This window comes from Salvelinus fontinalis, chromosome 38, assembly GCF_029448725.1.
Source record: "Salvelinus fontinalis isolate EN_2023a chromosome 38, ASM2944872v1, whole genome shotgun sequence".
NCBI lineage: Eukaryota > Metazoa > Chordata > Actinopteri > Salmoniformes > Salmonidae > Salvelinus > Salvelinus fontinalis.
Window position 1 is genome coordinate 24,491,803 of NC_074702.1, and position 26,149 is coordinate 24,517,951.

The 26,149-nt window shown below is 42.0% G+C and overlaps 2 protein-coding genes across 2 annotated transcripts; one reads left to right on the forward strand and one right to left on the reverse strand.

The window, feature by feature from the left end:
• The first annotated feature begins 240 nt into the window (after positions 1-240).
• si:dkey-256h2.1 (uncharacterized protein LOC337520 homolog) lies at positions 241-12,004 on the forward strand. Its single transcript, XM_055903429.1, has 12 exons — positions 241-937; positions 1,035-1,174; positions 1,445-1,620; positions 1,816-1,976; positions 2,271-2,411; positions 3,250-3,371; positions 3,901-4,069; positions 6,955-7,100; positions 7,986-8,110; positions 8,304-8,430; positions 9,104-9,237; positions 11,096-12,004. Exons 1-12 carry the CDS (start codon positions 453-455, stop codon positions 11,219-11,221), a joined length of 2,052 nt encoding a protein of 683 aa, XP_055759404.1. The 5' UTR covers positions 241-452; the 3' UTR covers positions 11,222-12,004.
• Positions 12,005-12,095: 91 nt separating this feature from the next.
• LOC129837343 (collagen alpha-1(XXVIII) chain-like) lies at positions 12,096-25,860 on the reverse strand. Its single transcript, XM_055903439.1, has 36 exons — positions 25,722-25,860; positions 25,169-25,302; positions 21,927-22,495; positions 21,215-21,235; positions 21,064-21,123; positions 20,843-20,896; positions 20,698-20,742; positions 20,530-20,556; positions 20,393-20,437; positions 20,253-20,297; positions 19,290-19,343; positions 18,334-18,402; positions 18,175-18,243; positions 17,897-17,965; positions 17,672-17,740; positions 17,456-17,524; positions 17,260-17,328; positions 17,055-17,123; positions 16,900-16,971; positions 16,714-16,782; positions 16,555-16,626; positions 16,401-16,469; positions 16,206-16,274; positions 16,030-16,098; positions 15,858-15,926; positions 15,652-15,720; positions 15,433-15,501; positions 15,250-15,318; positions 14,994-15,074; positions 14,874-14,909; positions 14,751-14,787; positions 14,441-14,661; positions 13,858-14,191; positions 13,419-13,603; positions 12,715-12,988; positions 12,096-12,586 (listed from the first exon to the last, which is right to left on the reverse strand). Exons 2-36 carry the CDS (start codon positions 25,293-25,295, stop codon positions 12,414-12,416), a joined length of 3,567 nt encoding a protein of 1,188 aa, XP_055759414.1. The 5' UTR covers positions 25,296-25,302; positions 25,722-25,860; the 3' UTR covers positions 12,096-12,413.
• Between the last annotated feature and the right edge of the window lie 289 nt (positions 25,861-26,149).

Consider the following 26,149-nt stretch of genomic DNA (forward strand, 5'->3'; position numbering starts at 1 on the left):
CCCAATGCCGCTTTATATAGTGTAAAAGAAACACAAGAAAAGTTAAACAAAAAGTAGGGAGTAGGGCACAATAAAAAGAAAGAGTGTGATGTGTCAGAGTGAGCGAGAAAGCAGGTGTGTGTGTGTGAGAGAGAGAGCGTGCGTGCGTGTACAGTGAAATCCTTAAAACAAGCATAAGCACACATACAGTAATAATCCTTGCGTCTAAGACTTTTTAGCATTTATGGGCCACCGTACAAGTGCACGCGCCCACTTCATACATCCCTTGGAATAAACAAGGAAGTCCTCGTTATTGTACTATCTGTCAACTCCTGGCTCAATGCTGTCAGTTGAAATCGTTTTTTTTTTTTAAATACATATTTTGCATTTACACAGCAATGACCCAAGATACTGCTGTGTGCAAATTGATTTAGAAAATTATCGACATACCGCCACCGTTGAGGGAGGAACATATGGCTTGGTTATCATCAACTTTGGTGCTGTGCTGCTTAACAGTAACGTTAGGTCTACATGTAATTCAAATTGATGCAACAGCGAAAATGAGAGGGATGAAGTCAACTCATAATTTAGACCAAGACGAGCGTGCATTCTCACCATCTACATTTGCGCATAGCACCATCAACTTCAGATCCAAAATAACTCTTCAACAAGTTTCGGGATTGGAGCCAGGTAACACAGCTCCAGCTTTCAAAGTGGTAACCCTTGATGGAGAATTCGTTTACCCGCCACTTGCAGGGTTGAAAGGGCCATTGATAATTCATGCTTTTACCAACAAGTCTGCCTTTTTGGAGTGCCTGTGGAACTCTAAGTCGTCATTAACCGACTTGGTCCAGAACCTACCCGAGAGCACCCAAGTCCTCTTCGTGTCTCTTGATGACAGCTCTGTCAACGATGCCTTATGGATGAGAGATCAAGTCCTTCGTGTATCATCGCATAGGTAGCAACACAAATGTTTACTGTTGCTTGTTAATATAGAGGAGACATTGAACTGAACTGACATATTACAACTTTCCCTTCATGTTTCTGTTCAACAGAAAGAAAGAGGTTTTGTCCAGATTGCACTTCTCCCCTGTTCCTGTATTTTGCTTAGGGAACTGGATTCCCAGTGTGCTGTACTCTTGGGGTTGTTCCGGACACAACTGTGGCCTTTCTCAGGCAGTTTTTACCTCTACAGGTAGGGAATACTCTCAATGCACTGTACGACTGGTGCACTCATCAAAGCACCAGTGGAAGTTTCATTGTCCCTTGCATTTAGATCCCAACTGTTTGTGGTCCCTTTAACTTTTGTTTTTGACTATTATTATTCAATCCCGGAGGAACATATTATAGTTCAGAGTTCTCAGGGTGTCATCAGTTATTTAATGACAGATGGGCCATGTATTTATTGTTTTCTATGCCCATCTTCTGGAAGTGATGTATTTATTGAAATGTTAATTACATACAGTGTGGAACATGCCGGTGATTGTCAAGAGACTTGATGCGCGATACGATTGGCTGATGGGCTCCTGGAGCCAGATGAAACACCAGTTGATTGATGCAGGCGATGGATGTGAGCCCGCCCCCTCCGCTGCAAGTGCTGTTGCCTGGGTTTCCGAGGGCAACTGCTCCTTTTTCACCAAGGTCAGTTATGAGACAGAGAGAGGGATAGGTGGAGAGATGCGTGGAAACATTTAACTGCCATTTTCCAGGTTTAACAGAAGAGTTGTTATACAGTTGCCCATAGAGTTTGAGAGGTTGTGTAAACACTCACAGACTTTCCATGTGCCTGAACTCGACATGAAGGAACACATTGACATTGTTTGTTTCCGTCCCTAGGTGAAGAACATGGCCAAGTCCAATGCCACAGGTGTCCTTATCCATGCAGGTCCTGGAAACCCGATCCAGGATATGAACTGTGTTGGAGACGAATGTTCTACGCCACTAGGCATACCTGCTGCCATGGTGCATTGCGAGCCCTCTGTAGCCCAGGCCCTTAGGTAACTAACACTGACTGACTCATACAGTTTTAGGTCAAGTTGCCTTCCTCACTTAACTCACTGGAAGCCATGCTTCCTCTAAGGATAATTGTGTTCTCTCAGTAGTCTTAGACGGATTACTCATGGAAATTATCTATCGACTCCTGACCTGATGAGATATGCGTGCAATGGTCAATAGAACCTACTGTGTATGTTATTTTACACTTGTTGATTGTCAAATTCTCAACCATTAATGAATATTGGACCAAATAAAGTTAATAAATGCATGTTTATATTCTGTTCTATGTTTTGTAGGTATGGGCACATGGTGAATGTGTCCTTTCAGAGTACCCCCTCTCCAAACTTCTTCATTGGCATTGACCAGCAGGGGGCACTGTCTGAGATGGGCTGGTTCCTCTACCCCTCCTTCAAGTTTATCAACTGGCAGGCCCAGTGGTAAGCAGTAAGCACACTATGGATTCCCCAGTTTATTACAGTAAACTGAAGACATCAGGAATTCATATGTCAGTATACTGAAGACATCAGGAATTCATATGTCAGTATACTGAAGACATCAGGAATTCACATGTCAGTATACTGAAGACATCAGGAATTCATATGTCAGTATACTGAAGACATCAGGAATTCATATGTCAGTATACTGAAGACATCAGGAATTCACATGTCAGTATACTGAAGACATCAGGAATTCACATGTCAGTATACTGAAGACATCAGGAATTCATATGTCAGTATACTGAAGGCATCAGGAATTCATATGTCAGTATACTGAAGACATCAGGAATTCATACGTCAGTATACTGAAGACATCAGGAATTCACATGTCAGTATACTGAAGACATCAGGAATTCACATGTCAGTATACTGAAGACATCAGGAATTCACATGTCAGTATACTGAAGACATCAGGAATTCACATGTCAGTATACTGAAGACATCAGGAATTCACATGTCAGTATACTGAAGACATCAGGAATTCACATGTCAGTATACTGAAGACATCAGGAATTCACATGTCAGTATACTGAAGACATCAGGAATTCACATGTCAGTATACTGAAGACATCAGGAATTCACATGTCAGTATACTGAAGACATCAGGAATTCACATGTCAGTATACTGAAGACATCAGGAATTCATATGTCAGTATACTGAAGACATCAGGAATCCACATGTCAGTATACTGAAGACATCAGGAATTCACATGTCAGGAGTATGTGAAGAAAGATAAATATTTTCATCTATTTGGTAATTGTAACCGTTCCCTCCTAGGTTTGATTTCTATGAGGGGCTTCAGACTAGACTCCGTGACCCAGCCTGGGTGGTCCCTGTGTTTGAGAAGGTCCAGATGCAAGGACAGAGTGGAGCAGTAGCCACTGTGAACCTGCCTTCTGGTAAAGAGACCTCATTGTATCTCCACCAGGTCATTTACACATACACTGAGTGTACAAAACATTAGGAACACCTGCTCTTTCCATGACAGGCTGACCATGTGAATCCAGGTGAAAGCTATGGTCCCTTATTGATGTCACTTGTTAAATCCGGTTTGAGTGTGTCAAGAACTGCAACGCTGTTGGGTTTTTCACACTCAACATTTTCCTGTGTTTATCAAAATGGTCCACCACCCAAAGGACATCCAGCCAACTTGACACAACTATGGGAAGCATTGTAGTCAACATGAGCCAGAACCCCTGTGGAACGCTTTCGATACTTTGTAGTCCATGCCCCAACGAATTGAGGCTGTTCTGATGGCAAAAGGGTTGCAACTCAATATTAGGAAGGTGCTCTTAATGTTTTGTCCACTCAGCATTTATGGTCGATCCATACACTAAGTCGACAATAAATGCATCAGCTTTGAATATAATTTGATAGGTATTTAAAGGGGATCGGAATATTGAATTTTCCATTTCATTATGTCGGTAGACATGTTGGATTTTGACATGCTGGAGTTGGACGTGTCTCTGTCGTGTCCCAGCGAGAGGGATGACTCCTGCGCCCACTGGGACCACACTGTGCAGCTGTTTGTGTGCTGTGATCATTTCAGTCCCCACTGCAACATGGAGATGGGGCGCTGGATAACAGCCTTCCGCAGGTATAGTCTGTGCATTTGTTGTCACTTGACATGGATACCATGTGACATGAGTCCCCAAAATGCATTTTGATATTTGTTAAGATCACTCAAGAAGGACAAAGCTGTTCCACTTCCATTGATGCAGATGTTTTTTTTAAATCTCCATATCAAATCATTTATGCGTAACAATGATGTACCTTACTGTGATTATTTTCAATGAAAACGGTCAAAAAGAAACCCAAATAGCTTCTTATCAAGAGCATTTCTCAACAAAAAAAATTGCTCAGAGTGGTCTAAGTGAGGGGCCTAATTGGAGGAGCCTAATGGGAGGGATATGTAACCTGAAAACTAGCTGTTATTGTCAGAGAGGTTTGAAACTCTTTATTGGTCTATTAACTTACACCGCTTGGTGATGTCACCAGGCAGGCCAGAACTCCACCCGTGCACAACAAGCAGAAATCCCAGGCAGTTTTTTCAAACAGCTCTCACACTAAAAGGCCATTATCATAATTTTCACAATTTCACACTATTATTCCTACTTCATAGTGTGGAAATGTACAGTGGCAAGAAAAAGTATGTGAACCCTTTGGAAATACCTGGATTTCTGCATTGGTCATATAATTTGATCTGGTCTTCATCTAGGTCACAACAATAGACTAACACAGCCTGCTTAAACTAATAACTCACAAAAAATTATTCATTTTCATGTCTTTATTGAAAACATAGTGTAAACCTTCACAGTGCAGGGTGGGAAAAGTATGTGAACCCTTGGATTTAATAACTGGTTGACCGATCTTTAGCAGCAATAACCTTAACCAAACGTTTTCTGTAGTTGCGGATCAGACCTGCACAACGGTCAGGAGGAATTTTGGACCATTCCTCTTTACAAAACTGTTTCAGTTCAGCAATATTCTTGGGATGTCTGGTGTGAACTGCTCTCTTGAGGTCATGCCACATCATCTCAATCGGACTGAGGTGAGGACTCTGACTGGGCCACTCCAGAAGGCGTATTTTCTTCTGTTGAAGCCATTCTGTTGTTGATTTACTTCTGTGTTTTGGGTCGTTGTCCTGTTGCATCACCCGACTTCTGTTAAGCTTCAATTGGCGGACAGATAGCCTAACATTCTCCTACAAAATGTCTTGATAAACTTGGGAATTCATTTTTCCGTCGATGATAGCAAGCTGTCCAGGCCCTGAGGCAGCAAAGCAGCCCCAAACCATGATGCTCCCTCCACCATACTTTACAGTGGGGATGAGGTTTTGATGTTGGTGTGCTGTACTTTTTTTTCTCCACATATAGTGTTGTGTGTTCCTTCCAAACAACTCAACTTTAGTGTAATCTGTCCACAGAATATTTTGCCAGTAGCGCTGTGGAACATCCAGGTGCACTTTTGCAAACTTGCAGCAATGTTGTTTTGGACAGCAGTGGCTTCTTCCGTGGTGTCTGTCCATGAACAACATTCTTGTTTAGTGTTTTACGTATCGTGGACTCATCAACAGAGATGTTAGCATGCTCCAGAGATTTCTGTAACTCTTTAGCTGACACTAGGATCCTTCTTAACCTCATTAAGCATTCTGCGCTGTGCTCTTGCAGTCATCTTTGCAGGACGGCCACTCCTAGGGAGAGTAGCAACAGTGCTGAACTTTCCCCATTTATAGACTTTAAGGCTTTTAGAGATACTTTTGTGACACTTTCCAGCTTTATGCAAGTCAACAATTCTTAATCTTAGGTCTTCTGAGATTATGTTCGAGGCATGGTTCACATCAGGCAATGCTTCTTGTGAATAGCAACCTCAAATTTTGTGTGTTTTTTTTATAGGGCAAGGCAGCTCTAAATAACATCTCCAATCTCGTCTCATTAGCCTAGGGGTTCACATACTTTTTCCAACCTACACTGTGAATGTTTAAATGATGTATTCAATATAGACAAGAAACATACAATAATTTGTGTTATTAGTTTAAGCACACTGTGTGACTAAGATGAAGATCAGAACAAATTTGATGACCAATTTATGCCGAAATCCAGGTAACATTTTCTTGCCACTGTATACTGAACAAAAATATAAACGTAACATGCAATCATTTTAAAGATTTTACTGAGTTACAGTTCATATAAGGAAATCAGTCAATTGAAATAATTATGCCCTAATCTTTGGATTTCACATGACTGGGCAGGGGTGCAGCCATGCACATTTGTGGCCTGCTGGAGGTAATTTTGCAGCGCTCTGGCAGTGCTCCTCCTTGCACAAAGGCGGAGGTAGCGGTCCTGCTGCTGGTTTGTTGGCCTCCTCCACGTCTCCTGATGTACTGGCCTGTCTCCTGGTAGCGCCTCCATGCTGTGGACACTACGCTGACAGACACAGCAAACCTTCTTGCCACAGCTCGCATTGATGTGCCATCCTGGATGAGCTGCACTACCTGAGCCACTTGTGTGGATTGTAGACTCTGTCTCATGCTACCACTAGAGTGAAAGCACCGCCAGCATTCAAAAGTGACCAAAACATCAGCCAGGAAGCATAGGAACTGAGAAGTGGTCTGTGGTCACCACCTGCAGAACCACTCCTTTATTGGGGGTGTCTTGCTAATTACCTATAATTTCCACCTTTTGTCTATTCCATTTGCACAACAGCATGTGAAATTTATTGTCAATCAGTGTTGCCTCCTAAGTGGACAGTTTGATTTCACAGAAGTGTGATTGACTTGGAGTTACATTGTGTTGTTTAAGTGTTCCCTCTATTTTTTTGAACAGTGTATATATATGTATATAACATAGGAAAATCCCGTTTTTGACTCCACTGGGCCTTTTACCTCTGTGCCTATGGCCTTTACCACTTCAAAGCGATCCCCTTTGGCTTAAAGAAACGCTCCTGCAAATTATTTTAACAATGTTAATGTTCCTCCCCCAGAGGCATTGGGCGCTGGCTCACTGACGTTTCTCCTTTGGTGCCTCTGTTGAACAATGGGAGATGTACCTTCACCATGAAGACTGTGCCTTGGGCCATGCCCTGGGTGGTGTCTCTGAGTCTGAGATTCAGCCACACAAATCACTCAAGTAAGTTATAATGCCTACATAACACGGTCACAGGTGTTAGACCGCTGCGCCACTCGGGAATCCTAAGGCACTGCATCTCGGTGCTAGAGGCATCACTACAGACCCTGGTTTGATTCCAGGCTGTTTCACAACCGGCCATGATTGGGAGTCCATAGGGCGGCGCACAATTGGCCCAGCATCGTCTTTGTTAGGGTTTGGCCAGGGTAGGTCGTCATTGTAAATAAGAATTTGTTCTTAACTGACTTGCCTAGTTAAATAAAAAAATACAAATAATAACGCCTACATAACACTGTCATAAGACATTCATTCATACTCTACACTTTTTAATTAGTATTTTACTGTTCATTGTGTATCAGAATTCTTCTCTAAAATATATGTATATTTTTTTACAGTATAAAAAAATGCTAAGTGATGGTTAGGCAATAGAACTGACTCTTTCGCCTAAAACCCCCAACATTAAATAGGTTTCCAATAGGTGGGTATGCCATCCTGTTGTGTAAAAGTTCTACTAGTGACAAAGCAATGGACAGAAATCACTCTTCTTGAGTAATTTAGACCATTTCTTCCCTCTTTCACACTGTGTAGAAAAAGATGTGCACTTCCATCCTAAGCAAAGTGGAGTGTCATAGAAAATAACAGGATGTTTGCAAATTGTTGCTGGAAAGTTGTCCTGGCAAAGGACAACCCCCCCCTATGAGTCTCGGTCACAACAGAGTAGTCATGGGGGAAAAAAAGTACTCCAGAATCAGCTTTTTCTCACTGCACAAATGCAATACTGTCTAAAGACAGTATCATTACAGTATCATGCTGTATTCTTATATGGTAATAAGTAACAGAATGAACTCTTCAAACAGATGTTATAACTAGATTTTGCTCTTGTTACAGCCAATCACTCAGACAAGCTTTACCCCTTTAAGCTGATGTCATTGTACAGTGGAGGCACCTTTGACAAGGAATATAACAAGAGATACCAACCAATCAAATTCACTGTCCCAGCCTCAACAAAAAAGGTATAATGCAGAATTGATATTACTTCTGTTTGCATTTACTCATAATAAATGGTAATTGTCATAAACTGCATGTTCTTACATTTTTTAATATGCCTTTGTTTTAGTTAGTGCTTTGTCCATAATGTGGGTAAAAAGCTGTTTTACAAATCAAGTTATTGTAATCAGTCATTTTATGTACCATATTGTGTCTTAGGTGGAGTTGTATGCCGTAATCACAGGCCACGGGAGCGACGAGAACGGCTGTGGCGAGTTCTGTGTGACATCACACCACTTCCTCGTCAACGGAGCATTTAATAACACCCGTATTTTTGACTCGGCAGGTGAGAAATGACTAACGTTAGAGTTTGGTCATGCAGATTCATATAATCTTCCCCTAGACTGGGCCATAGTTACATTAGCATGAGGTTGTATTCCTCTGAGGGCAATTAAATTGAACGGCGGGACGATTTTTTTTCTGGATTGGATGGGCTGGGGGGGGTGGAACATTATTGTTTTTACACCATAAGTAAGCCCAAGTAGATATTGTATTTCACAATACCATAATCATTTCATACCTTGATTACATTGAGACACGGTCACATAGGTCTTTTTATGTATTAGTGGGAATACTTGGGAACAGATTTCCTAAATTAAAGGAATTAGCTAAATTCCTGGAAATTAGTGTTTTTTGCCCAAGAACAAAAATTATTTGTACAAAAATTATTAGTAAAAATGTATTTTTGGGGGCCAAATTAAATCCCTATTAAATCCCTTTCATCTGAATTTGGCCTGCAAGCTGCCTGTTGCTGACCCCTGTCTTAGGGCATTTGCCTGCTTGTGTCCCTATTCTTGTTTGAGTGAGTCAGGTGTGGGTCTTTTGTCATGCATTCCGTTCCAAATGAATGTAGATACTACCATATCAATGTATTATACTGCATTCACCATGTTTTTAATGCAGCGTTCTTTAACGATCCCATTGTCCTGACTGTTTCCTGGTGTTGTTTTACTCTCCAGGTTCAGCCCTGGGGTGTGCCATGCGGGTGGGAGAGGGGGCGGTGCCCAATGAGCATGGCACCTGGCTGTACGGCCGTGGAGGCTGGTGTGATGGGCTACAGGTCAACCCCTGGAGGATTGACATCACCACACAGGTATAGAACTGTCACCAGACCGCGTCATGAATAGTTGCCCTTGCGGTTCGTCATCAGAAACCTCTTTGTTTAGCTAGCGGTGGATACGATCACATGCAACTTCAAATGCAGCTCATGCAAGTTAACAAACACATAATCGGATGGTTATCGTCTGCAACATCACAGATGTCATCAGAGGATTGATTAAATCACAAATAGAGCTAGTTAAAGCCAGAAGAATCATGCAGTTGTTGAACATAGCTATATAGTCTTGCATGTTTTCACGGTCATCTCTCAGTCACTGTTAAGTTTGTCTGGGTCCTGACTAGAGGTCGACCGATTATGATTTTTCAACGCCGATACCGATTATTGGAGGACCAAAAAAAGCCAATACCGATTAATTGGTCGATTTTTATATATATATATATTTGTAATAATTACCTACCTACCACCGCTCAGTCAGACTGCTCTATCAAATATCAAATCATAGACTTAATTATAATATAATAACACACAGAAATACGAGCCTTAGGTCATTAATATGGTCAAATCCAGAAACTATCATTTCGAAAACAAAATGTTTATTCTTTCAGTGAAATACGGAACCGTTCCGTATTTTATCTAACGGGTGGCATCCATAAGTCTAAATATTGCTGTTTTTACGGAACCGTTCCGTATTTTATCTAACGGGTGGCATCCATAAGTCTAAATATTGCTGTTACTACTGATATTGCTGCACAACCTTCAATGTTATGTCATAATTATGTACAATTCTGGCAAATTAATTACGGTCTTTGTTAGGAAGAAATGGACTTCACACAGTTCGCAATGAGCCAGGCGGCCCAAACTGCTGCATATACCCTGACTCTGCTTGCACAGAACGCAAGAGAAGTGACACAATTTCCCTAGATAAAAGAAATTCATGTTAGCAGGCAATATTAACTAAATATGCAGGTTTAAAAATATATACTTGTGTATTGATTTTAAGAAATGCATTGATGTTTATGGTTAGGTGCAATGACAGTGCTTTTTTCGCGAATGTGCGAATGTGTTAAATCATCAACCGTTTGGCGAAGTAGGCTGTGATTCGATGATAAATTTACAATTTAACTTGAAATCGGTTGACCATTCCGGTTAATCGGTTGACCTCTAGTCCTGATTTTAGCATTGACTATCGTGCTACAGAGCTTTTTGGTGCATCCCTCGAATGTGACGATTGCTTGTAAACGAAAAATGGCTTTATACTTCCTTTCCATATAAATAGAATTTATCATTAGATCTATCTAATTTAATCATTCTATTTCTATGGTTATTTCATCCTCACCTCATACTGGAATGATATTGAACTATAAAATGATAATGTAACAATGTACAATGTTGTCACCTTCAAGTTCATACTAAAGAGGCATTCCTTCACCATGTAAACAAGACCATAACACATAGTCTTTGTAAATTTGCAAGACTTTTTTGGTGTTTTAGCTGCTATTTCTGACATTGAAAGAGATTCAAGACAAAAGTTTTGCTCATCTTCTATCACATAAACTGCAGGGTTTTTGGTTAAGCATTCAAATTATAGATTTTTTTGCTACAGTAGGCATTTGTGTCCATTAGTTTGCAGTGGAGCGCCCTTCATGAAACTAGCCTATTAGATGAGTACAGCACTTGATCACTCATGAGTCCTTGGAAAGGCACACATGACCCTCTCTTTCCAAAGCTTCAGTTACATTTTATTCATTTAATACACACACATCATGTTCATGACCACTTCATTTAATTACCACAGGCTTCATTTGTAATCCATAGATATTACAGTATTGGGGCTGTTTGATTTACTAAAGTGTTTCTCCTGAGGCCTTGAATTATTTCTTGTCTTTCTCAGCTGGACATGAGTGGGATTGAAGCCAATACTCTGCTCTACTTTGGCCTTTACAGTGGACAGGACCCCAATCCGTCTCACGACCCTGGCTACATTGTCATGTTCTCTTATCTGGTGTTCTACAAGTAGTCTCCCTGACAACCAGGTTGTCTTGAATGTGAATTGTAATGACTGTGATTGATGCGAATCATGTTAAAATCTTTATTTTCTTATCAGACTGCCACTTTTATCCGGTAATATTGTATCCTATTCTATGTTTGGGTGTGTCACCAACTTGCACTGTTTTCCCACTCAAAGAGTTTTCACTCAAGTTCGATACAAAGAAGATGTCATCTTGAATAGCTCATTTTGCTCTTCAGAAAAGTTGAAGAAGGAGCTATTGTTATCTTGCTACTTAACCTGGTCAATTATGTGTAATTACACAAACTTAGCTTTTAGTGTCAAAATTAAACTTTCAGGTGATGACAAGATGCTTTTCCTGACCCAAGATCAACCACTTTCTGATCCTTCAATTATTCAAGTATCTCTTTTTGAATGGTTTACTTGCAAAGGTTGGAGGAGTGGGGGTTGGTTACATTTGCTACCACAGACCTGAATGCATTAAACAGTGTAATCTTTCTTAAAATGTGAAAATATATCTGGATGTTCAAATTAACAACATTCTCTTTGTTCATTTAATTAACTTTAATGAAGGTGTGCAGTATTATAAACTAATATCCAGCAGTCAGTTTTCATACAAAAGAGTTACTTATAGAAAAGTTAATCAGGGATAAAGGTTAGTGTTAAGACCTTCTGCCACGTTTGTAACATTACTATTTAGTGTTCAACAGTGTTTTTGGAAACCAATACGGTTCGCACTGCCCTTATTACTCCATCTTGAACATGAATAAATGGAATGGTTCCCTCACTGTATACTTCTTTCAAAAGCCCTAAGTCTCATTCACTTACCGAGTTAGCTCCAAGAAATGAGGGAGCTTATGTTAAACCAAAGACACACATATACATCGTTATGTAAATAGCTTATTGCCCCTGAGGGGATTCATTCAATTTAATTCAAGTTAAATTGAAATGGTGCCATGTTACCACCAACAGTTCCAAGACGAGAGAATACGAATCCAAAATAATTGTGATGTGATTGAACATTTGGTCCTAAAATTACCTAGTCCTCTCTTCGACAAGTTTTCTATCCCCATGTCAAAGTATTGGTGAAGAGATAAGGCACTGATATTGAAATTGACCCACCTTTGACCCAAATATATCATCTGTCTCATCAATACAATCAGGTAGATTTGTAAGCATTCAAAACAAGTCAACAAACGTGTTAGACCTTCACACAGGTATTTTTGCAGCTCTTCTCCGACTCAAACTGGTTTTGGTTTCCCTGACAACCTCCGAACCAGAACTGGGCACAGGCGTTAGCCGTAGTGTCATAGTACCACTTCACAACATAATTTCTGCAAGGCCCAGGGTCCAGAATCTGTCCACAGCTCTCATCTGGGAAAAGGGAAGAGAAATGGAGGACATTGATTTTACTTGTACTGTAGGAAATGGGGAAATATCAGCAAGGTGCTACACAGTAGTTTTAACTCTGGAAAAGCGCTATATCCAATCAATCAAATGACCTGGTATTAAAGCATCCTGGGGCAGAGGTGGAGAGGTTGAGGAGAGCCTGGGTAGCTTTACTACGGGAAGGGGCATCTGGGTGGGGGCCTGGGGGCCTGTCATGACCACACTGTGGGTGGGGTTCTTCATCTCTGACGGAAGAAGGAACTCTGGTAGGCGCTTGAAGGGTTCCCTGTCAAAGGATGGGACCCTGTAGGTCTCCGAGTTATCTCGGTCCCCAGTCTGGGGGCCCTGTGGGATAAAGATTCTGTCTGGCTCTCCTGGTGAACCTGGCTGTTTAAACGAGGGTAAAGAAATGGTTAAATGGATATGTGTATTCTGTACATCTGCTATAGTATGTGATTGCACCTGCATAGGCTTGAACCTGAGTTATTGTCTATAATATGTGATTGCAATCAAAATCTTGACACACGGGTCCATGTATGAACGCATGCAAATGAACATGTACACGTACTCACACTCAATTCATGGCTCATTTAGCGGAAATACAATTTTGGGCCCGAGTTCAGACACTATCCTTATGTGGGGCCTTTTTAGCAATCTTTTGGTTATGGTGAGTTCTCTCCTAATTTTCTTCACTATTATATTTTACAATGACATGATATATTGTACTGCAAAGCTTAGTGAGCTCAGTAAAACTCAGTAAATGTGCAGCCCTATTCTGATCATGACAGAACCATTATGTAAGTGTTGTCATTCTCACCACCATCTGTGTTTTCTTGAAGTCTCCATTGAAAGTGGGCGTGTCGGTATCAGTCCTCTCTGGGGTTTCCCTGACAATCCCGGCTTGTCCAGGGGTTCCGGCGGAGTATCTGGAGCTAGGGATGGAGCTGAATTGGGCCCCGCCATCACTCTCACAGATCCGACTCAGCAGCTTGCTCTCAAGGGCTGGATGATCCAAGACAAGACGGTACCCTGATATTATTGGGACTAGGCAATAAGACACAGCTATGTAAAACGTACAGATATTTAGGACTGTATTTTCTTTGGCTAGTTTTAACAGCACAGGTGTTTCTCTGGCTTTAGAAGTATTTAGTTCTACATTAACTCTTCAGATATAACTGTGGCTTTACAAGATCTTCCTTATAAGGAACATTAACTTCAGTAAGGATGGACATCAGTGAAAGGTACTTCCTGCTTACCAGGAAGTGTCCTGAAGTCATCAATCAGGTACATGTGTTCCCTGTCTGGGTCAGAGGCCATGAGGTGGAGCTCTTTCTTAAACTCTTCGTACAGCGGATCACTCTGGTTCACCACCCCGATGACAAATGTCTCAATGTTACTGTCATTGGCCTCTTTCACCGCTTCCTCCAGCCTCACAGTGTCCCTCTCGTCCGCCTGTCCATCTGTGATCACTATGGCCACTTTCCTCACACCGGGCCTGGCCGCCCGGAACACCTGGTTGGCCTGATGGATGGCGCTGCCCGTAAAGGTGCCTTCGCCTAGGTAGGTCATAGTGCGGACCGCCGCCTTCACCTGGTGGTGATAAATATTTATAAAATCTCTGATGTAGCCTGGTCCCAGATCTGTTTGTGATGACCATAGGAGTTGGCAAGACACCACAAACAGATCTGGGACCAGGCTACTGTATTAGAGAGTAAGATTTTTCATTTTGGACACTTGAGAGAAAATCACCTTGCATTGAACATTTATGTCATATGAATTGAATGTTATCATTACAGAGGCCTCAATAAAGTTTTGAGAAATGTAAAACACAGTCTTGACCTGGTCCCGGCTGGCCTGCTGGTGCAGACTGACCACCACCATGTTGATGTGGCTGTAGAGGACCACCCCCACGTGAGTGGTCTCCCGGCTCACGGAGGCGCGACCGACCAGAGAGTTCACAAAGTCCTTGACCACGTTGAAGTTGTCGGGGCCAACGCTCTCTGAGCTGTCAATCACAAAGACCATCTCCAGTGGGCTCTCACGGCACTTCACCCCACAACCTGGGGAAAGAGAAAGATTCATTGAAAGTCTCTGCAAACAGCCATTACAGGTATGGTATTGTACCTGGTGTGTGAATTACCACACTAACCACATATAGATCTGACCAGTTTGGTGACCTCCTCTCTCTGTAAAAGATGGTAAAACACTTTAGTGCCTAGTCATTGTAATACTACAGTACGGAGGTACAGTGTACAAAACAGACTATACTTACTGTTAGGCCAGGTTCCCCCTTTTCTCCCAGTCTGCCCTGTAATTCAGGAGGTCACTCAATAACAAATATATACATCTGATAATGTCCATGCTTTTTCCAGATTTATAGTAAGACTAGTACCAAAGGTCCAGCAGCTCCTGTCTCTCCAGTCTCTCCCCTGTCCCCCTTTCTGCCTCGTTCACCCACGAACCCCCTGTCTCCCTGTAGGAACGGCAAAACTGCAGAACTTTTCTAGAACTTGGAAAGCATTATAATTTTGTCAAGTTCAAGACCATTTGTGAGACTGGATTTGGTTCTGGCTGCCGAGATTAGAGATTGGATAACATCTCTATATTTATTAAGCTACATGTTATGTTGTTTATGTGGAGGTTCTTACCTTATCCCCTTGAATACCATGTCCTGGGGGCCCCCTGGGGCCCATGATCCCCTGGAATCCTGACTCCCCCTATCAGACAAAATCAATTCAGCAATTTGACCTGTGGAAACACAGCACTAGTATACTGTATGCCTGGCTGTACTATGACCTAACATGGCATACTAAACGGTCCTTTAACTGTACCTTTGGTCCTTGAATGCCCTCTCCAGGCAGTCCCTGGGGACCCGGTGCTCCAGTCTGACCGGCTGACCCCTGCAGAGAGAATCATGTCATCTTGAAGCTCCGCCAGTCATACGGTTCCTATCAATCTTTCTCAATCCTGTGTACTCCAATCATGATGGCTCATTTCTCCTCCTACACATTGATAAAATTAATATTATTGGTCTGAATAGGATTCATGACCTTGGGACCCATTAGCCCGACTCCTGGTGCTCCAGCTAGTCCTGTGGGGCCTGGAGTTCCCCGGTCTCCCTGAACAGAAAGATCCTCAGGTTAAATATTCACATATAGATCACAAAACAAACACATTAAGTTGCCCCTATAATTGGGTTAAGGTTATTTTGTGTCCTAAATTTAAGTTTATGCAATCATTATACCGGAAAACTCACCTTAGGACCAGGTAAACCTTTTCCTTCTGGTCCAGTCTCACCTGTCAGTCCTGGTATTCCAGGGGGGCCCTAATAAACATGACAGAACATCCATTCATACAGTATTCAAACTGAATAGTCAGCATAGATCAATGAATATGATCATAATACTAGAGAAAATGGGGATAGTTACTGGAGTTCCAGGGAGGCCTTCCCCTTCAAGCCCAGGTGGACCAATGGGCCCTGGTAGCCCTCTCTCACCCTAAAAAGTGAGAGTGGTTTCACACCAATGGTCTTATGTGGTTCATTGGACATCTGAGAAATACTTGCACCTCCCAAATCAAACTGAAAGAAGCTGAATCAAATGACCTTCGGTCCAGTGATTCCTATTCCGGGTTCACCAACATGTCCGGGTGGGCCTACTGCACCAGGGTCCCCCTGGAAACAAAACAACCCAACATAAAATAGAACACTGACATCATCCTTAAGATATGGTAACACTTTAATATCCTAATAAAGTGGTAACCAACAGTGTTGTCAATGGTCCTTCTCACCAGAACATACCTTCATACCGGGTAATCCCCGCCCAGGTGGTCCATTTGTACCTGCTCGTCCAGCACTTCCGGGTTCACCCTGAAACAGGAAACATTTTATAACAGCAGAACCAACCATGCTTTGGGTCAGTAGTGTTGAGCATGACTATTGTGCATGTGCTTACCTTGGCCCCCACAGGCCCCACAGGCCCTACTGCCCCTAGCTGGCCCCTGGAGCCCCGCTCCCCTCGGTCCCCCTGAGAGAATAGTCACCGATTGATTTCAAACACTCTTCCATACATCCTTTGAAATAGTGAAAATGCTTTAAGACTGCTGGTTTGTACCTTTTCTCCAGGGACACCTTTTCCGGGTGACCCATCAGGTCCCCTGGGCCCCTGTAACCCAATGTCACCCTGATACCATGTGAAATAAATACACAATACTGTAAACAATAAACACTGAGTCGACAGACTGGCATTAATGTAATGTCCTAGTGATAATGACATTGCATCACAGCACACTGTGCCCACCTTCTGTCCTATGTCTCCATCCTCTCCAGAGAGGCCTGGAATACCAGGCAACCCCTCCGATCCTGGGTCTCCCTAGAGGAGCATTTACAAATCTCTTTTAACACAGTTTTACTTGATCTGGTTTAAATACTGTCTTACTGAAACATCAGACTTACTTTAGGTCCTGGCTCCCCGACACCTCTCTCCCCTGGGATTCCAGGCTCACCTGAGAAGCCTTGGCTTCCCTGCAGAACAAACAGTATATGTGGCATCATATTTACTAAATTAATATACTGTACGTTTGTGTCTTGCGTTCAGATCCAAGACTTTAGTTTTTGCCTGACATTAGACTTCCTTTGACCATGTGACATTCAAACTTACCTTTTGGCCCATAAGTCCCACACCTGGATTCCCTCTGGGGCCTGGAGGGCCAACTGGCCCTTGCTTCCCCTGAAAAGAAGGGGACATTAGAAGAAAAGGAATATGAGTATAAGTATGTGTGAGTATACAGTATGTTTGAGAATAGACAAATTGACATTATACAAAAGGATCTGACTGCAGTTTAATCAGAATGTACCTTTTCTCCTTGAATTCCTGCCCCTGGCATTCCCACTGGTCCTTGTGATCCAAGCTGTCCAAGATTTCCCTGAGAAAAACACAAGACCTCTCGTCAAATGTCATTTCACTGAAGGAATATGGGATCATTCTCAATGGATCATTGATCATTTATCCTCATACGGACCAACATAAGACCTCAACATAGTAATGTCCAATAGTCTTAAACTTGCTTTACCTTATCACCTTTGACCCCAACACCAGTGAGACCACGTTCACCTCTGGGGCCCTCATAGCCTCGATCCCCCTGAAAAATAGATACTTGAGTCCACATTGATTTAAAAAAACAATATGACATATTAATGGCCCGTTGTACTTACACCAGACCTCATTCCGACTAGGATGTGCACAGTTATACCTAACAGTATACATGAAACAGGATAATGCTCAAATATCTGCCCACCTTTGGGCCAGGGAGCCCCTCCCCAACAGCTCCCTGGTTACCCTGTGCCCCAGCAAGTCCTGGGGGTCCCTGAAATAAACAAACAGTCTCATCATTTTTGACCCTCAAACAGTTTCAAAATTTACTGTCCAGTAAATGGCAACATTTTGTTTTGTTTTTAGATTACCATTGTCAAATCTGATCATATGAATCAGAGGTAGAAGGATAGGGTTATGTATAATGCTCCCATAGCGATCACTGTTTAGGTATCCAAAGCTGGCATCTACAGTAATACTTACTGGCTGTCCTGGCTCTCCAATTCCAATGGGACCAAGGGTTCCTGGTCTTCCCTGAACTCCTTTGGCCCCCTGAGAACAATGACACATTTCAGCATTTATGTTATTTACATAAACTGTAAATGTATAGCATCATCTCTGTAATGGTTATTATTAGGTTACCTTTGGACCTGGGAACCCAATGCCAATGTCACCTACTGGTCCAGATGCACCGGTGGGTCCTTGCTCCCCCTGTGTTAGAGGTGTACGATCACAGTGTGAATTTGTCAAAACGCCTACTACTTGAAACCCACACCACCAACAAGTTAGTCATAAAACACTTCTATTCCAAGTTCATACTGTAAGAGAAAACCCTTCCCCAGTGCTTCTCCACAGAGGAACTCTATCCATTCCAACAGAAGTCTACGAGGATAGAAAAAAAAAGACAAAGGATCTTCATGGGATTCAATAACGCATCTGTCACTTGTTCCTGCTATACTTTATGTTCTTGATTACATCAGAACTTTAATTTAAAAAAATCTAAATAGCTAAATGGCTCTAAATCACTTGAGCCTTTGTGGAGCGATGGGTAACGACGCTTCGTGGGTGACTGTTGTTGATGTGTGCAGAGGGTCCCTGGTTCGCGCCCGTGTCGGGGCGAGGTGACAGTCTAAAGTTAAACTGTTAAATTGATGCTGTTGCTGCGGAAAAGGAGGAGGTCGAAAGGGGGGTGAGTGTAACGGATGTGAAATGGCTAGCTAGTTAGCGGTGGTGCGCGCTAATAGCGTTTCAATTGGTTACGTCCCTCGCTTTGAGACCTTGAAGTAGTGGTTCCCATTGCTCTGCAAGGGCCGCGGCTTTTGTGGAGCGATGCTTCGTGGGTGACTGTTGTTGATGTGTGCAGAGGGTCCCTGGTTCGCGCCCGTGTCGAGGGGACGGACGTAAAGTTATACTGTTACACATGGACAGAATGGTCAACTCAGCTCTCTCAATGACCAAGCAACACACTTTGACAATAGAGATGCTGTGTGAAAATGTGTTTGCATGTAGGAAAGTGTCATACAGTAGCACCCATGACTGTAATTGGCTGATTTCCTAGCAGCCCATGAATGTAATTGGCTGAGAATCAGCATGCCTACTTTAGGTCCTGTTTGGCCCTCCGGACCCTGCTCCCCGGGTGGTCCGTTAACACCCTGTTGAAGAAACCAAAAAAATCCAGAAATTACCTTAATGAATAAAAGCACAATGAAGTTGATTTATATAATGCACTGGTTCCATTGCAGTATCCTAACAGGTCCATGTGAATTGGTTTTGAAATGGCGTCTACAACAGCCTTTTTTCTCACTGTACAATATGTAGCTATTGTTTGTATAGAATTGATAGCCCAGAGAATCTAACTCATCCCTGATATCTGCCAAATCTATATTGTGAGGAGTATTTTAAATTTTACAATGTACCAGTTAGTAGTCAATTCTTACAGTTGAACTAATGCAATACAAATGCACAGAACTATACAGAACAGAGCAGTAGTTGTGTTCCATTCTCAGGGCCTGGTGTCAAAACAACACTATCACTGATACCATGCCAGACGAGGGGCTGATAGTGAGGAGGAACAGTGCCACTGTACTGGCAACCCTGTCCTAGCAGCTAATCCTACGACACAAAGTCTGCTCCTGGAAAAGAATAATATCCTGCAAGCCTGGATTCACTGCTTTAGATACTCACATTAGCATCGGGATTAGGCGTAATCCAAAATTCACATTCCATAAGTGCATGGGTGGGAAAATGACAAACTCAACTTCCATTTTCCATGTTTGAGAATGAAAGGGAATAAGGGATGTCTCTGACTGACTTATATGCAGTCTGTTCTCAATGTCTGTAATCAGGACTCAGGTATTTTCACCCTGTCATCAAACAACATCTTAGTGAAAAAAGTACTCAGCCCTTGCTCTAAAGTGCATCATTCATTGAGAATCAATTAACCTATTCCATATGAACACACTGTATCATATGCAATCATGATTAAAACAAGGTCCTAAAAAGGTAGCGAAATATACCTGTTCATGTATTGAAGGAGTAAAAACAACAATGTTACACTGTACCTGGTCTCCTCTGGGTCCCCGTGGGCCAGGAGGTCCTCCAGGGCCCTGTAATAGGACATCATGCTTCAGTTGTCACACATACTGTAGAATAGATCACAATGTTGATTGAACCAAAATGGCACAGTAATCATTGTACTTACTTCATCTCCTTTTTCCCCAGGGGTGCCACAGTCTCCTATCTCCCCCTGAAATACAGCACAAGTTCAACCAATCATTGGCAAAACACTTTTAAGCAAGACAGTTGTATTCTGAAATGTCTTGAAAGCAGATGTCCCACCTTGCCACCTTTATAACCAGGACTGCCCTGTAAAGTAAGAACAACCGTGTTCAACACCCAGTACTGAAGGTATCTCAGTCAACTATGGACATGTGGCAGTTAGATGGAAGTTAATTAGAATAGAATGCCTCAGAAAATAATGACAGAATAAAGAAATACATAGTATACCTCAAGACCGTCACTTCCTGGTCGGCCACTGACTCCAGGTTCTCCCTTGTAGAATTGAGACAGTGTTATAAATGTGAGATCAGGATTGTATGTAGATCGCTGAGGTCATTAAAATAGTGAAAATCACTATCTTTTTACGACTTACCCCTGATCCTTTTGGACCAGATGGTCCTTCATATCCTGGATCTCCTTTTTTACCCTTGACGAAACACAATAAGTTAGTATATGGAGTCACTGTTGAATGAGAGTATTCGGTATTTCTTATGTTTTTATTTTGTTTTGTGTGGTGTGTCAGTCATACTGGGTTACTGCATAATCCTCACTGTAGACCTACATGTTCTGTTGAAAAACGTCTAGTGTACTCACTGGGTTTCCAGGAGGGCCTCTCTCCCCTCTTTCACACAAACACACTTTAGCCTGTGGACACTGATACAATGAAAAGAATACAAAATCAATCTTATCACTCCACCGGCTATTTCCAGTGCCAATGTAGTGTTTATTGTTTTGAAGTACTTACCGCCTCAAGCACTATTGCACCCTGGATGGAAAAAAATACAAGAAGATTGTGTGAGATTTTTACCTAGAAACAATTCCAACTGTACCACTATTGACTGAACATTGTATTGTACCTGAGCAATACTTACTGTACATGAACAATGGTACAGATGGTCAAGACATTGTTCTAAGAAAGAATAAAACAACAGATGGGACAGGTGATAGAAGCCTAGATGACTTCCTGTATGTTTTGCTTAATAAAGCTGTTCTCTTTTAAACCTCCGCTAATGATGAATATGAATTAGAAAAACAATGATGGATTTTTGGAAAATGTATAATTCATGCTATTGTCTGTCCATAGACAAATCTCTGTGTTATGGAAAATGCATATTAGGGGAAGAATTCCCCACACAGGAACAATTCTGCCATTGAGGTTTGAGCCCCCGCTTAGGACACAGACATGATAACAAGACAAGTTTATCTGAGGAGCTCAGAACTGTTGGACAGGGATGTTGTGCGCCAACTAACTTAGTTTCCCTCACTTTGTACCTCCACAAACCTCTGGAAAAAGCTGTGAAGTTCTCATACTCATATAGAAAAGACAGTGTGGAGGTACTATCATACCCATTTCACACTACAAACTAATGATCCCAAACCATACCGTGCTGGCCTGGTTCAGCATACCAATCATCTTCAACTTGAGTGTAGGGTGACTTTGATGACAGAACACTCACCAACTCTTTCAGTAACTTCTCCTCTAGCTGGGGGTCAGTGAGACTGTGGACGAACTGCTGGGCCGGTGTGCTGGCAATAGCCCGGAGTTTGGCACTGTTCTGGCTCTGGCGGGCCAGGTCCGACAACCCTACAGCAAAGAGCTTCACGCCACTAGCCTTAGCATCCGCCGCTGCTCCGATCACATCAGGGTTCCTCGGATGATCGACACCGTCGGTCATGAGCACCGCCACCCTGACGCTGTCCTCCTTGGTCTCCTGGGTGAAGAGCTGTGTGGCGTTGGTGATGGCGTAGGTGGAGTAGGTGCCATGGCCAATGTAGGCCATGGAGCTGACTCTGCTGTGGAACACATCCAGGTCCTGCCAGGCAGTGAAGCTGTGCTCTACAGACACGGAGCTGCTGTACTGGAGAGCAGCCATCCGCAGCTTCAGGGTCCATCCAGACACCTGGAGCAGGGTGAGACGAGTGCTGAAATGCAGAACAAAGGACTTCTGCTTCTCGAACAGGAAGGTCTTGGCGCTCTCCGAACTGTCCAGAATGAAGGCCACCTCCATGGAACATGTTGTCATGTCTGGGAGAGGGATACATACATGTGTTTCACATGGAGATCGATTGGATAAACTTCAGGCCAATGTCAAAAGCAAATGAATATCTATACTGAACAGAAATACAGTATAAACGCAACATGCAACAATTTCAAATATTTTTGCTGAGTTAAAGTTCATAAGGAAATCAGTCAAATTAAAATAAATAAATTAGGCCCTAATCTATGGATTTCACACAGTGATGTAAAATACTTAAGTAAAAATACTTTAAAGTACTACGTAAGTAGTTTTTTGGGGTATCTGTACTTTACTATTTATATTTTTGACTACTTTTACTTTTACTTCACTACATTCCGAAAGAGAATAATGTACTTTTTACTCTCATACATACTTTTTCATACTTTTTACTCTTTTTACTCTCATACATTTTCTCTGACACCAAAAATTATTATTACATTTTGAATGCTTAGCAGGACGGGTGAAATTATCCAATTCACGCACTTATCAAGACAACACATGGTCCTCCCTTCTGCCTCTGATCTGGCGGACATAGCCCCTGGGTATCCATACATTTTTAAAACAAGAAAAAGGTGCTGCCTGCTTTGCTTAATAGAAGGAATTTGAAATGATTTATACTTTTACTTTTGATACTTGAATTATTAGCAATTACATTTACTTTTGATACTTAAGAATATTTAGAACCAAATACTTTTAGACTTTTACTCAAGTAGTATTTTACTGGGTGACTTTTACTTTAGTAACTTCCAATTAAGGTATCTATACTTTTACAAAAGCAAAAACAGAAAAACCTTATTTACATAAGTATTCAGGCACTTTGCTATGAGAATCGAAATTGAGCTCAGGTGCATCCTGTTACCATTGATCGTCCTTGAGATGTTTCTTCAAGTTGATTGGAGTCCACCTGTAGTAAATTCAATTGATTGGACATGATTTGGATAGGCACACACCTGTTTATTTAAGGTCCCACAGTTGACAGTGCATGTCAGAGCAAAAACCAAGCTATGAGATCGAAGGAATTGTCCATAGCGCTCCGAGACAGGATTGTGTCGAGGCACAGATCTGGGGAAGGGTACCTAAACATTTCAGCAGCATTGAAGGTCCCCAAGAACACAGTGGCCACCATGACTCTTAAATGGAAGAGGTTTGGAACCACCAAGACTCTTCCTAGAGTTGGCGCCCAGTCAACCTGAGCAATCAGGGGAGAAGGGAGGTGACCAAGAACCCAATGGTCACTCTGACAGAGCTCCAGAGTTCCTCTGTGGAGATGGGAGAACCTTCCAGAAGGACAACCATCTCTGCAGCATTCCACCAATAAGGCATTTATGGTAGAGTGGCCAGATGGAAGCCACTCCTCAGTAAAAGGCACATGACATGCCACTTGGAGTTTGCCAAAAGGCACCTAAAGACTCTCAGACCATGAGAAACAAGATTATCTGGTCTAATGAAACCAAGATTGAACTCTTTGGCCTGAATGCTAAGCGTCATGTCTGGAGGAAACCTGGCACCATCCCTACAATGAAGCATGGTGGTGGTAGCATCATGCTGTGGGGATGTTTTTCAGCGGCAGGGACTGAAAGACTACTCAGGATCGAGGGAAAGATGAACAGAGCAAAGTACAGAGAGATCCTTGATGAAAACCTGCTCCAGAGCGCTCAGGACCTGACTGGGGCAAAGGTTCACCTTCCAACAGGACAACGACCCTAAGCACACAGCCAAAACAACGCAGGAGTGGCTTCGGGACAAGTCTCTGAAAGTCCTTGAGTGGGCCTGCCAGAGCCTGGACTTGAACCCGGTCGAACATCTCTGGAGAGACCTGAAAATAGCTGTGCAGCAACGCTCCACATCAAACCTGACAGAGCTTAAGAGGATCTGCAGAGAAGAATGGGAGAAACTCCCCAAATACAGGTGTGCCAAGCTTGTAGCATCAGACCCATGAAGACTCAAGGCTGTAATCGTTGCCAACAGTGCTTCAACAAAGTACTGAGTAAAGGGTCTGAATAATTATGTAAATGTAATATTTAATTTGCAAAAAAATCAAAAAAACTGTTTTTGCTTTGTCATTATGGGGTATTGTGTGTAGCTTGATTAGGGAAAAAAACTATTTAAAATATTTTTTAGAATAATGCTGTAACAAACAACATTTGGAAAAAGTCAAGGGGTCTGAATACTTTCCGAATGCACTGTACATCTACTTAGAATAAATCACGGTTACAATGATTTAGACATTGATAAATTACAATGTTCCTGTTGGCTGAGAAAGTTATTTGACTTCTCCAGCAGATTGTGCACCCCTTTTTTATTTGTTACAAAAGACAGAAACACCTTAAAGAGCAACTGAACTTAATAAGCTACTTTTCCTTTTGAAAACGGCCTGTGTAGCATCGATATGAGAAACATGTATTCAAGTGTAAATAGGATAATTTTAGACATAAAGTCAGTCCAAAACTTAGATTTGCGAGCTAATTAGGAAAAACACGGTATGTCACGGAACGAAGGTTCACTGTTATTTTCAGTCGCATATCCTAATGAGAATTGAAACCGAGGCTAAATCAGGAAGTTCAGCCCCCCTTTAACATGCACGGGGTGTTTTAGATGTAATGTAGCCATATAGATAAAAAAAAAATAATGGATAAGCCACAGTGACTGACCATCCTCACTAACATGTGGACTTCATTTACCATTTCCTCCATCTCTGAGGACACTGTACTTTCCTTTTCTTCTTCTCTGACCTATGGCCTCGTGAAGAAGTGCCAACAGTAGAAGGAACAGAGCCACTCCTTTCCCCATGTTGTTCTTTCTCAACATTCACACCCTACACATAAAGAAAAAAAACATGTCGTATTCAAGTGTGACATCATTCTCTATGGCAGGTGTGGATGCGATCTCCTCCTCAATCACGATCATTGTTGATTCTGACCCCAATTGTTGGTGCACAGAATCAATGTCCAGTACATGGGCCATGCAGAGTCACTGTATCAACAATGGGCTGAAGCTGGAAACATAAATGTACTTTATGAATTCCTGTAATGTTGTCAAATATTTATACAGAGCACTAAAAAAACGAAATGTTCAACTAAAACAACATGCCGCATAATTTATGCTAATTTGTGCCTAGAAAACAAAGTCAGTGTAATCTATTTTTCATCTTTTACGTCCCACAAGACAAAATAATTGGCCAACTACTCAAAAAGTTGTCATTTGATTTGAAAATGTGGATTTTTATCATCTTACCTTAGTTCTCATTTAAATACAGCCGCCGATTTAGGTATAATCATCTGGAGTGGTTTAGGAAGCAGCATCTCGCCCTGATCACCAGTTAGGACTAGTCCACGACGTGAAGTGCGATGTCGCTTAGGGAAGGACAGCGCTCGGTTCCTCTGCAAGAATGTGTAGATTATTGTGCGCTACATGTCACTATGTATTCTCTTCATGTATCTTTATGAAATTTCAGTTTTACAAACTCACAGATACTGAATAAATTGTAGTCACTCATAGGACGTGTATGTGACCAATACAATTTGATTTAGTAGCGCGCTAATATTGTAGCTCTGACATGAATTCCTTACAACGTATTATGCTTAATTAAGCATTATAGAGGTGTAAAAAGCTGAGGATAAAAAGTTAAAACACGTTGTGGTTTCTTTAAGCATTTCTCTTTC